We start from the raw sequence: 13,690 nt of genomic DNA on the forward strand, positions 1-13,690 counted from the left end.
CATAAAGGGCGCACTGATACTTGTGCCGCTGCTTGGTGTCACGTGGTTATTTGGTATAGTAATTACCTTCACTGGTGGAACAATGCTGTTTTCTTATATTTTTGTTCTGAATGGAAGCCAAGGATTGGCTATATTCCTCGTCTGCATAGTGTTCAGTCCGCAGGTATTGTTTTTACGTACTTACTAATGTGCACTTAAGTTAGCACTTAAGTTAGGTAGCCTATTTCTCATAAATGGACTAATAAATGAATATTACTATAACGGTTCACTTAAAGATGTATTGTCCCCCAAAAACATGAAAAATGAAGATTAATTAAATCAGACTTTGAATAGGTTATTTTGTAGTTAAAAAAAAAACGGGAACAAATTACGTTTTCACTTATAATGGCAAATAAATGGTTAAATTTAACCAACTCTATTGGCTGGCAGCCAATTTGATTATTTTTTGCTTTAAATTATATTTTTTTAGGTAAATACACTTTATTTCGATCAAATTTTTGGTCAAACTGGATAACGTTTATGTTACATTAAAATGGCATATTCAACAAAAATTTTAAGAATTATTTTTTCAGGGGGGGGGGGGGGCAATATATCTTATTATTAGATGATTTAAAAAAATGCAAGTAGGAGGCCTACGTATATTGGTGAGATAGGAGAATTTTCAAATTGTAAAGGTGTTTCCCTTTAGTCCGGGTAGTCTGAGCAGGCATATATATATAATAAAGGTTAACACGGTCACTACTCTTTACGAAAAACATTGATTACTTCAGTTACGCATTTTTATTACCAATTCGTTCAGGTAAAAGATGAATTGAAGAAACATAAATGGCTAAAGCGCCTTTTCAGACGTGTTGACCCCATGCAATCGGAACCACAAACAATCCAATCCAATCTTGTTAGTTTATTACCGTATATTGGAATGGAGAACATTTATTGATGATTGTGTATAAAGCTTGGTTCCCACTAGGACGCAACAACATGACGTAAGCACAACGCAAGCGAGTTGACCAATCACAAGCGAAACTTCGGATAATCCATCGCTTGTGATTGGTTAAATTGCTTACGTCGCGCTTACGTCGTTGCATTACGTCTTAAGCGTGGTTCCCACTAGCGACGCAACGCAAGGACGTAACGCAACGCAAGTGAACTGAACAATCACAAGCGATGGCTTATTCGCTTTTGATTGCTAACTGTATAAGTTCGCTTGTCATTGGTTAAAACGCTTGCGTTGCGTTTACGTCCTTGCGTTACGTTCTAGTGGGAACCAAGCTTTAGTGAGAACCAAGCGTTATACTATTAAATTTAATATAGTAATTTTCTTAAATACTTGCATTTTATGTAGTATTCGTTTTATCTTAGACATGGTTTTATAAAGAACAAACTCTTTACGTGTTTCAAAATGCCTTTATTATTAACGAGTTATTTATTTTACAGACGACGTCAAGCTTGTCTACAACGAGGAAAAAAGGATCTGGTATTCATTACAATGTACGCGCACTATTAATGTACGCACAGTATTAATCTATGTACACGACACTATTATTAATGTACGCACACTATTAATGTACGCGCAGTACGAACAACGCGTAAATATTGCTATAGTGTGAAACAAAATTTTTACTGAATTTTCACTAGACGAAAACAATGTATGCTTTTTCCAAGAAGTCTACCGAAAATGTTAAGATACAAAGCTGCTACATGCTAAAAAATGTTAGCCTAGCAAGATAATGTAAGTATAGTTTAAGAATAGGGAATAAGAATTCAATGTTATTTTAAAAGCTAAACTTCATTTTTCTACGTAATAGATGGATAACTTGTGACCTTAATCTTACGAGGCTTTTTCCACTGAACTATATAACTAAAATATTAATTTTATCATAACGCGCACGTAAGACTGATTCCCGGGAAGCAACGCTAAAACGCAACGCAACGCAAGCAAGTTGACCAATAGCCAGTGTTCGGTAGTAATCCATCGCTTCTGATTTGTCAAATTACTTGCGTTGCTCGTACGTCGTTGCGTTGTACCCAAATCGGTACCAAAAGCTCAACTGAACGTTTAAAAAAAATATTACTAGTTAGATTATTAGTAGCTTACTTCTCATACAATGTAATTTGAATAAATATAAATTTGCTAGAAAATAGCACCTTAAAAAGTATTAAATAACGGTTTTACTAGTAGATTGCATAGCCGAAAGTGAAATATCATTTGTGTCGGACCCCTTTCGTGTGTCAGACACCAGTCGCTTTGTATGGCGCTCCGCCGGTAGAATGCAATTTCTAACTGCATTAAACCAGGATCGCCATACCTGTCTACATTCATTTCGTAATACACAAAATAGAATAAAGACAGCAACTCCCTGGAAAGAGTTTAATACAGTGAAAATAACGACAAACGCTTTACTTGTTGTGTGTTTGAAAGATAAAAATCCAAAAATCCACGTGAGGCCCAACAATAGTGAAATGGCTATGGCGTTTGCAGCTCTTTTCCGCTTCGTTTTCCTGGTTTTCGTGGAAATCTTACCGAGGGTTGGTGCTCGAATGAATAGTTTCTTAATCACCATTACAAAGATGACAAAGTTGCAACCGATGATTGCGCCAATAGGTGCAATCACGAATATGTTGAAAAACACCCCCATCGAACTGTCAACGTAGCAACTGGAATAACAAATACAAACAAACTAATTAGTTTTTTAAAATCGGTTCCATTATTCCGGGTACATTTCCAGTATGCCTATAAAGCCACTCTCCTCAATTCGGCATCAATTAATTCATTATTTGCAACCCGTATTCATCTGCTGCCGTCGTTTCTAAAATTCATTCTGCATCCTCAACCAAAATATATGATCATGCGCAGAATGGCTGTCGGTTGCCTGGCATGAAAATGAAAAGGTCTAACTCAAGACACCCCAATTAAATACTGTGGCTTTATAATTACATCTTCTGTAGACTACTGTAACTAAGAAAACATCCGATTTTGCAGCGGTCGCTAGATACTATCTAACTGACCATCGCAAGTCAGTTAATACAAGTCTAGATGCATAGTCAATTAGATAGTACCTGTGGTAGCAGCAGAATCACGGTGAATAAACGTATGCTGACATTAGAAGCCTAGACATTGGATTGGGGTTTTTTTTGGGCATTACTATTAAATTTAGTTTAGTTTACTTGTTAGTTGACATCATTCTATACTTACTAATCTTCGTTTGTATAAAATTTCTTTGACGACAAATACAACGCAACAATCACTACCAAAGGTATGCCTGCAACATAATATATACACAGTAAGTAATTGTTAAAATTTTATAAAACTAAACGATAAGAAATATTTGATTGTATTGACTCGATTCCAAATACCATTCCAAATTTTATGGTAGTTTATTCCAATTCTATTTTTTATCCTATGTGTGTTCGTCCAACTTTTATTTCATCCTCTTTTAAAATGATTATAATTATTGAAATACATCGCACGTAATACATATAATATATTTTTAAAAATCATTTCCATATCCGTGAACTAACAAACTTCTCTACTGTTCAAAATTGTTTTCTAGTAACATGCATTCTTTTCTACAACTACATTCATATTCTTTTCTACACATTAACATTGAGGACGATCACAGCATATTGATCGAAACGTCGAGAAACTCAACACTTCTTTTCAGAATTAATATACGTGTTGTACCGCAAACTTTATATCAACATTTGATTTCGCCATGCAAATCTTCAAACAATATATTGTTTAATCATAATTATTAGCATTTAAAAAAAAAGATATGCATGGCATCCGCTCAGGATGAAGCAAACTCATGTTTGATTGTTAATATTAGCTTAAAAATTGGTTTGATTAAAAGAAATAATATAGGTTTGTTAGAGCTTTTATTATATTCTTTCAAACCAACTGCTGTAAGACTTCGTTCGACATACCCCAGGCTAAGCTTCCTGCAGTCCACCAAACCTTTCGTCCTGGAACGTTAAACACTTTGATGATTAGAAAGTACATACTTATGGCTTCCACGAAAGTCCAAGATATTGATACTAGTAGAAAGTAGTGTAGTAGGACTGCCACGGCTATGCAGGACCCGCTACCGGTGTCTGGTCGATCAATACCAAGGACAAACACTACGTCCAAGAGCAGAAGCGCGATGCATAAGTTGATCATTATCTTTTGGGGCATACGTTGTCTGATTTCCCTAAGATAACAATAATGTTATTTATCAAAACTCTGAATAATTGATTCACGAAATAACATGAATAATCTAAGTTTGAAAAAAAACATGCCCATGATGTGCCCAAATATGGTAGTGACATGCTCAAATATGGTAGTGATATGACATCATCATGTCTATATATGGGCACATCACATTTTGTTGTCACATAAAGTTTGATAGTGTAGACAGAGCTTTACAACCGTTACTGAAGATTTAATAAAATAAAAATACATAGGCCTATTCGAGGTTCTGTTGTGTAGATGTTACCGTTATACTTACTTTACACTCAATAATGTAATTATTGTTACAATAAAGCAACAAATAGACAACACGCAACCGATGTACGATATCCAGGACAACGCTCTACCAGGCAGATCCACCTCATCTGTTTTACGAAACTGAAATTAAAATTGGAAACAAATACTTATGTATCGCTTTTTCCCTTTGTTTATGACGTCAGTATATGCATAAATCCAACTTACCCTCTCTGATCAGGAGAAGGAAAAGAAGACAGATCAGACGGTGCATTTGTTACCAAATTGGAAGGAATTTGTGGACCTACGTCACTAGATTTAAACCAACACTTCTCCCCACCCACTCTCTTACGGATCTAAGTCACTACCCAGAGGAAAAGTAAAATGATGGCGGATTGTAGAAGAAGCCAAAGACTGTGAAAATGGAAAAGAAATCAGCGAAAAAAGGCAAATTTAACATTTTTTAAATCTTGGTGATGTCTAACAAACACTCAGATTTCAGATACGGTTGTATTGTTTTTAGAATAATATTATCAAGATATTACGCTAAAAGAAGTAACAAAACCAACAACGCAAAAAACTGAATGAATGAATTATAAAAAATACTCTTTTACTCTGAGACTGAGAATAAATATTACCATAAGAACAGCAAAGCTAGTCAGATGAGAACATTCACACGTGACATTATCCTTATTGCTCTTTGTTGTGCAACCAAGCTCTGACCAATCAGGGATGGTTTCGTTCCAAAATACGCACTTCGAATTGCTTGACGTCAGATTCTGAAGAAGTAATAGGTACATTAGTAGTTACTTAGCTACATTAGAAATATATTTATTAGTTGGTAAATGATAAAAGTTTGGAATTTAGAAAACTGAACTGATTATGAACATATAAATGTAATGTACAATATCTCTATTTTGAAATGAAACTCCACAAATTAAAATAACACATTTTTATAGAAATGTTCGTGTTTTTGTATATTTAGTTTTATAATACCAAGGTTATTTATGCTCTCATAATGGTATGTCTTGGATTAGGATCAGATTTAGAAGGAGGGACAATCCACATAAAACACAAAATATTGCATTACGCCTATAATTACAAAATAAAGTACATTTGTAGTTTTATCCTTAAAGATAACAATTTCAGAAGTTTAAAATGAAATCAAGAATAGATACCTCTGGAACATTGAAGACAAGCTCAACCATTGTTTCTGAAGTCATCTCATGAGAAGGCCGGGTACTGTAGATGGTTGCTGCCAGAACAACTCCAGAAGTTGACCTGTTTGTTTCTTTAAGTGTTTCCGATGGAAAGAGTACATCATTGAAAAATACAATAAAGCTAAGGTTTGTCTGTGTTCCTGAAAAAAAATATGAAGGATATAGCTTGAAATAGCTGGCTTACTTGCCAATGCCAATATTGGAGAATTAATGAATGAGGTATACGATGATTTCCATGCATAAAGTTGGTTTTCACACATTTTGCATATATTATTACTTTATCTTAAATAAAGCATTGGTATTGGCATAATAAGCGATATTTCTTTGAAAAAACATTTTTTTAACTCATGTAATACCATTTGGTCCAGTTAAAATGTTCTTAGGTAACCGAATTGACAAATCTGAATTCTTATTTTGGCAGCTTTTATCAATACACGACGAGGCTGTATCATCAGCAGCAACCAAGAAAAATACATCTGACGTCAGAGATTGTGTATTCAAACTTTTGGTTTCTAAAGCAAATGTGTCCGCAGTTTCGGTAATATTTTGACCATCTTTAGCAGCTGTACCAATTTGGTGTTCAAGAGATGATAAGATTGACGCGGTTGCTTCAGCGGTGATATCATTTTTGTTCAACACTCCAACAACATTATCAATGGTGTCAATTACAGCTTTAGTGACCTGAAGAAGAAATTAGATACAATACATTTTATTATAGCAAACTGTTATGGTCGTTAGCCCAATCCAGTGATTAACGACAGGGCCTGAAATAGACTAGAGCAGAACATGTATTATAGACTGTATACCATACTATACTATATAGATTTATAACCAAAGACCAAAGCGCTGTACATTAGGTAGAGCAGTATGGACAAATAGAATTAAATTATTCCTTAGGGAAAAGAAAACTTTTTAACAAACCTGAAACCTTGTCTACACCATGAAACTAGTTTGACAAAAAAAGTGTGATGTGCCCACATCACACTTTGTTGTCACATAAAGTTTGATAGTGTAGAAAGAGCTTAAGAGATAACATTTTCCTAAATGTGGACAAACCGTCTATTAATTAATATATTTCATAATCTATTTTTAGAATTTAATAATTATAATGTATCTAATTATAACCAAGCTTGTAGACAGTTTGACGTACGTTTTCATTAGTGGAGTTGAGTTCAACAATGTCTTCTAAGGCATCGGATACTTGAAGTATATCAGCAGATTTCAAAGTAGAATTGTCTGTTATCTCTTCAAGTTCAACAGTAACTTTTTCAACATTCTCTTCAGTAACATTCTAAATTAATGTTATTATAATTATTATAATTAAATATGTTTTTAAAACTTTGATTTAATACTAATGTTTGTGTTTTTTTAAATTGTGTAATTTACAATCTTGTACATATTGACAAAAAACCATAAACAAGAATGATGAAACACAAGAACAAGAATAAAGGTAGAAAAAAGGTTTACTACCCAAAAAAGCTAAGAAAGTATATTTTGTTCCTATGTTAAAGCCTACAAAATGTACTTACTGTATTTTAAATTTCAATTTTATTTTACATTAAAAAAATGGTTTCAGTTTAAATTGTTCTCATTTTTAGTCGCGTGAAAGCGACTCTATAGTTCACTATGTCGGTCGGTCGGTCTGTCTGTCTGTCTGTCTGTCTGTCTGTCTGTCGGTCCGGTATCACTATGCGTTTTATCGCTTTATGACCTTATCTTGATATCAGTTTAATCTAGCTAAATCAATTTTTCACAGAATATTCCTTATGGCCAGGAATCGATGTGGTTATGATTTCACGGTGCGCAATAAAAAATTACGCGGTCTACGCACGATTTATCGAAATCACGTTTGTAATCATATCTTAACAACCATGAATCACAATTAAATAAAATTTGGTACTCATAAATTTCAGGGCATAAATCATCATATGGCAATACAATTACGTGCGTAGCGCATGTAACGCATGCGTACGCGCGCCTAAAATTTTCAAAATTTATTTTCGATAAAATAAGAGTACGTTTCAGGCAATTTTAAGCGTTTACAAAATTGCCATGAGTGCGCAGATTTTTGCGCGCGCACTGCGCGTTAAATGTTATTGCGCACTCTTTTTGCCCGATTTCTGTTTTCTTGACTTACTTTTCAACTCGAAATTACGTTATACGAGCACGTCAAAAGTGACAGGCTACGCACGTGTAAATTAAAAAAATATAAATGTTTTTAAACATTTCAACATTTTTAAACATGTTCAGTAATTTCGGTCAGTATAGTTCACTATGTCGGTCGGTCCGTCTGTCTGTCGGTCTGTCTGTCTGTCGGTCTGTTTGTCTGTCGGTCCGGTATCACTATGCATTGTAGCACGCGACTTAATGGCTGTTGGGCTTGTTTAATTTTAGATTTCGTTCCTGATAAAATTCTTATATAAAAAAGAGGAAATATATTGCTGAAAACATTGGAGAGTTATTTTCAAATGAAGTTTGACCAAAAACCGACAGAACAAGCAAAAGGTACCTACCTTTGTAAGTGTTGCTATTTCCTCAGTAAGTTCAGTTTCTTCAAAAAAAGCAAGAGTATTTTAATGTATAATATATATATATATATATATATATATATATATATATATATATATATATATATATATATATATATATATAAATCAAAGAGCTGCATAGACAGGATATAGAAAAAAATCAAGATCAAATAAGTTAAAACTGTCTCAATATAGATTTATTTTAACGACATGTTTCGGGCATAGCCCATCATCACGTGAAAAGAATTGTAACAAAGGATAACATATATAAGTCACAAAATTACATATTAAAACAAATCAGCCAATCAAAGATGTTAACAAACAAAAGGCATAGTTATAAAGGCACGCCTCCAAAAGCTATGGTGTACAAAGCAGGAATGGTTGCTTATAAAGCAGGAAATTTAAAACAAAGACAAAAGCTTCAAGTGTAAATAATTGTTAATATGTGAATGTCTCTGTCTTTGTGACTTATATATGTTATCCTTTGTTACAATTCGTTTCACCTGATGATGGGCTATGCCCGAAACATGTCGTTAAAATAAATCTATATTGAGGCAGTTTTAACTTATTTGATCTTGATTTTTTTATATATATATATATATATATATATATATATATATATATATATATATATATATATATATATATATATATATATATATATATATATATATATATATATATATATATATATATATATATATATATATATATATATATCCAAAGGCAATTTACTGAAAAAATGACAATGCTGTGGGTATATATATATGATGAAGGGCTGATGAAGGGCTAGTGTTGCCCGAAAGCTCTGCTAACTTTTCTGGCTGTTTACTTTATCGTTTTGATTTAGCTTTTCGCTTTTTATTTTTGTATCTCCATTGAGATCCAGCCACTGATACCCACATCATTGTCATTTTTTTCAGTAATTTGCCTTTGGATATATATATCCAAAGGATATGTATGAAAGCACCTGTAAATGCTAATTCTACAAGTAAATGTGCTTATAAGCAACGTTGTAATTGATTGTTCTCATTATAGTCTCCTGATGAGTGAGTTGCACGACTCACGAAACAAGCCTGTAGAGACCAAACTGTAGTTTTTACTTCTTTTCCAGACTTAACGTATATTTTAGCTCTACTTTACCGTATTGAGCACTTTTTAGACGGTTACATTGAACCGAACATTTATTTATATATATATATATATATATATATAAACAAATCAGGCAAAGCACATTAATTCTAAACCGCCCGGTGATATACTGAAATTTAATTAATTAATTTGAAACGATAAAGATGAGGAAATCTGTGAGAATGAGAAAAAGTCGCCCCAACCGAGACTCGAACTCGGACCGCCTGCTTGATATGCAGATGTCCTAACCATTACGCCCGTATTCTTAAACCGGACTTTAGTCGTAGTTCGAGCTAAAACTAAAAAAATGACGTCATTTTAATTCATAAACCGAACTTCAACTAAATCACCGACTAAATCAGGCCAACCTCGACTAAATCGAGACGGATTTTGATCGATTTTTTTAGTCCTGGAGGGGGCAGACTAAATGGTCGACTAAATGGTTTTTAAACGATGTTTATAAAAAACGTAACAGTCATTGAGTTGTTATATTGGCCAGATATTGAAGAATGAAATATCTATATTTATATTAGCTTAATTAAATATACATTGGTATAAATTATAATAATGAAAATCATCTTTATTTACAACTGTATACAAATTACATTATTTTCTTCGCGCAAGTCCGACTTGAGCTACGTCACGCCACAGCGACAATGGGAGATGCGGCAATTCACCACGCGATGGAATGTTTAGGGGGCCTAGCGCTTTCTTGTCACGCTATGAAGTGCGTGGTTCGTGGCGATCATACTTTGTTGGGGGCCTAGAAAATATAAAAGTTACCGTACCGCCATGGTTCCTAAATATATTTTTAAGATTTTATTTGTTGTTAATCAAATATACTTCACTGTTAAATTAATACTGATATTGTTCTAATAATTAACGATTAAAATTATTTTTCATGTATATAGTCCTGATGCGTAAAAAGTGTTGTAAGAAATGGAAAGTGATATCAATGCGCAAAATTTCGTCTGCTCCTCAAATACTTTCTTGTCATTGGCCAATGTATAGCCTTTGTTACCCAGACGTGTGCAACTCGACTAAAAGCTCGACTTCATTAAGTCGAACTGCAAACTTCGACTACTTCGTTTTTGAATCGAATTTGAAGTAATAGCTCGAACTACGACTTTTCCAAGTCGAACTTCGAACTACGACTAAAGTCCGGTTTAAGAATACGGGCCTTAGACCACTGGGGCTTTCATGGTATTGTTCGAACTCGATTGGATAGCGACTCTTTAACATTCCGGCGAATCGAACACCAATGTTTCGTTTTCACGACGCTCCACGCGGCCAAGCACCAATCGATATATGCGCGTAGCCGCGTAAAAACGAAACATTGACGTTCGATTGGATTTGCCGTCGCCGGACCGGAACCGTGCCGGAGCAGGTGTGAAAGGCCCTTACGCCCGTATTCTTAAACCGGACTTTAGTCGTAGTTCGAGCTAAAACTAAAAAAATGACGTCATTTTAATTCATAAACCGAACTTCAACTAAATCGCCGACTAATTCAGGCCAACCTCGACTAAATCGAGACGGATTTTGATCGATTTTTTTAGTCGTGGAGGGGGCAGGCTAAATGGTCGACTAATATGGTTTTTAAACGATGTTTATGAAAAACGTAACAGTCATTGAGTTGTTATATTGGCCAGATATTGAAGAATGAAATATCTATTTTTATATTAGCTTAATTAAATATACATTGGTATATGTTATAATAATGAAAATCATCTTTATTAACAACTGTATACAAATTACATAATTTTCTTCGCGCAAGTCCGACTTCAACTACGTCACGCCATAGCGACAATGGCAGATGCGGAAATTCACCACGCGATGGAATGTTAGGGGGCCTAGCGCTTTCTTGTCACGCTATGAAGTGCGTGGTTCGTCGCGATCATACTTTGTTGGGGGCCTAGAAAATATAAAAGTTACCGTACCGCCATAGTTCCTAAATATATTTTGAAGATTTTGTTTGTTGTTAATCAAAAGTACTTCACTGTTAAATTAATACTGATCTTGTTCTAATAATTAACGATTAAAATTATTGTTCATGTATAGTCCTGATGCGTAAAAAGTGTTGTAAGAAAATGGAAAGTGATATCAATGCGCAAAATTTCGTCTGCTCCTCAAATACTCTCTTGTCATTGGCCAGTGTATAGCCTTTCTTACCCAGACGTGTGCAACTCGACTAAAAGCTCGACTTCATTAAGTCGAACTGCAAACTTCGACTACTTCGTTTTTGAATCGAATTTGAAGTAATAGCTCGAACTACGACTTTTTCGAGTCGAACTTTGAACTACGACTAAAGTCCGGTTTAAGAATACGGGCGTTAACACTTGGCTCACTAAAAAATTTGCCGCAAACTGTGATCGCGTTCTATTGGACGCACACTAAACGCCTCCAGTACGCGATTTTCTGATTGGATAATTACTTACTACGCTATTCGGCACGCGCTGAAATATCATAATAAATCAGAAAATGTCATGCGCAGTGGAATTTTTTAGTGAGCAGGAAGCTCACGTTCGGCGCACACTTGAGGAAAATGGCACGCGGGCCAAAAAATATTAAACACGATAGATATTTTCCTCAGCGGCACGCGTGGCCAATTCCTCACGAAATCCCCGGCGCACACTGTGAGGCAAGTGTTACTCGTGCCAGTTGGCTCAGCCGGAAGCTCTAGTGTGCGCCGGGCTTTAGACGCAAAGTAAGGACGAAGCGCAACACAGGTAATTTGACCAATCACAAGCGAAGCGATGAATTATTCGAACTGGCGCTTGCCATGGTCAACTCACTTAGAGTTGCGCTTTACGTTCTTGCGTTGCGTTCTATTTATGTAAATATACAATGTCAAACAAAAATGTGTTTATAACTTACTTATGATGATGAGAAATGAGCAATTTGCTTTGTTATTAGCAGAGTCTTTTGCCGTGCACGTGACTTGATTTACAGAACCAATCGGATAACTTCTATTTGTTTGGTGTGTGCAGTTTACCGACTCATCTTCGTTGACCTCTGGCACTTGCCATTTCGGTGTCTGATTCTCTGTTTCTATATCGTTGGGACACGTTATGTTAGGTGATGTAGTATCTGAAGTAGGCCTAACTGTTGTGGTAGGCCTAACTGTTGTGGTAGGCCTAACTGTTGTGGTAGGCCTAACTGTTGTAGTAGGCCTAACTGTTGTGGTAGGCCTAACTGTTGTGGTAGGCCTAACTGTTGTGGTAGGCCTAACTGTTGTGGTAGGCCTAACTGTTGTGGTAGGCCTAACTGTTGTGGTAGGCCTAACTGTTGTGGTAGGCCTAACTGTTGTGGTAGGCCTAACTGTTGTGGTAGGCCTAACTGTTGTGGTAGGCCTAACTGTTGTGGTAGGCCTAACTGTTGTGGTAGGCCTATGCCTATATGTTGTAGTAGGCCTAACTGTTGTGGTAGGCCTAACTGTTGTGGTGGTATATTGCGGTCCGGATGGAGTAGAAATCACTTGGGTAGTGGGGTCGGTATCATCTGTTGATATGGTAACCGTCTCATGTGTTGCTGAAAGAACAATGTTATATAATGTTGAGTATTATGAGATGATTACCATTTTATTTTATAATCAAAACATTATATTAATAACATTAAACAAATTTAAAGTCTTTATCATTATTTATTTACCAATAAATAATGATATGTAAGAGTTGAAAACTCATTAAATTCTATGTTTTCAATCCTTGATACGCAAAGGATTGGATGAAGGTTCAACATAGGCCTACCATAGGTCTATGGTAGAGGTTGAATGCTTATTATATTATGAAATGTATACTTTCATTAAAGCACTCAGAGACTGAGTGAAGCAAATATTGTGACAGAGGGTGTTTGTTATTAATGAACCGATTTTCTTGAAGTTCAATATGCATGTTTTGTAAAGTATATACCCATTTACACCGAATTATAACTTGACAATTGTAGGCGCTACCGTGCTAACAAACAAGCAAGTATTATATTTGTCAAGTAAAAATAAATACAGAACATTTTGTCATTATACTTATTTGGCGGACTCTTATAAATAAAGTTTCGGTCGCCGCTATGTAATGTAAAACTCTATGGCTCACTATGTCGGTCGATTGTTTAGTCGGTCGGTTGGTTGGTCGGTCGGTCAGTGGGAAACTCATTGCTATATGGGCTACCAAAAAACAACTCCAAAGGCTTCAGCTGATTGAAAATAGAGCGGCACGAGTTGTTAAAAAATTACCAAGATATGGACATATATCAAATACCTGGGAAACATTGCATTGGCTTCCTGTTAGGTACCGTATTGTTTTTAAAATATTACTCTTTGTTTTTAAGTCTATAAATGGCATGGCTCAAGAATATAT

At 35.1% G+C, this 13,690-nt stretch overlaps 1 protein-coding gene across 1 annotated transcript; it reads right to left on the bottom strand.

Annotated features, from left to right (window-relative positions):
• Positions 1–1,390: 1,390 nt before the first annotated feature.
• On the bottom strand, positions 1,391–12,576 carry LOC140048658 (adhesion G-protein coupled receptor G2-like). The gene is made up of 10 exons (XM_072093428.1): positions 12,216–12,576; positions 8,196–8,233; positions 6,833–6,973; positions 6,039–6,363; positions 5,641–5,822; positions 5,101–5,241; positions 4,488–4,606; positions 3,925–4,190; positions 3,194–3,260; positions 1,391–2,655 (listed from the first exon to the last, which is right to left on the bottom strand). The coding sequence occupies exons 5-10, from the start codon at positions 5,683–5,685 to the stop codon at positions 2,157–2,159; spliced, it is 1,137 nt and encodes a 378-aa protein (XP_071949529.1). The 5' UTR covers positions 5,686–5,822; positions 6,039–6,363; positions 6,833–6,973; positions 8,196–8,233; positions 12,216–12,576; the 3' UTR covers positions 1,391–2,156.
• Positions 12,577–13,690: the final 1,114 nt, after the last annotated feature.

This window comes from Antedon mediterranea, chromosome 5 (assembly GCF_964355755.1).
Source record: "Antedon mediterranea chromosome 5, ecAntMedi1.1, whole genome shotgun sequence".
In the NCBI taxonomy this organism is placed as follows: Eukaryota; Metazoa; Echinodermata; class Crinoidea; order Comatulida; family Antedonidae; genus Antedon; species Antedon mediterranea.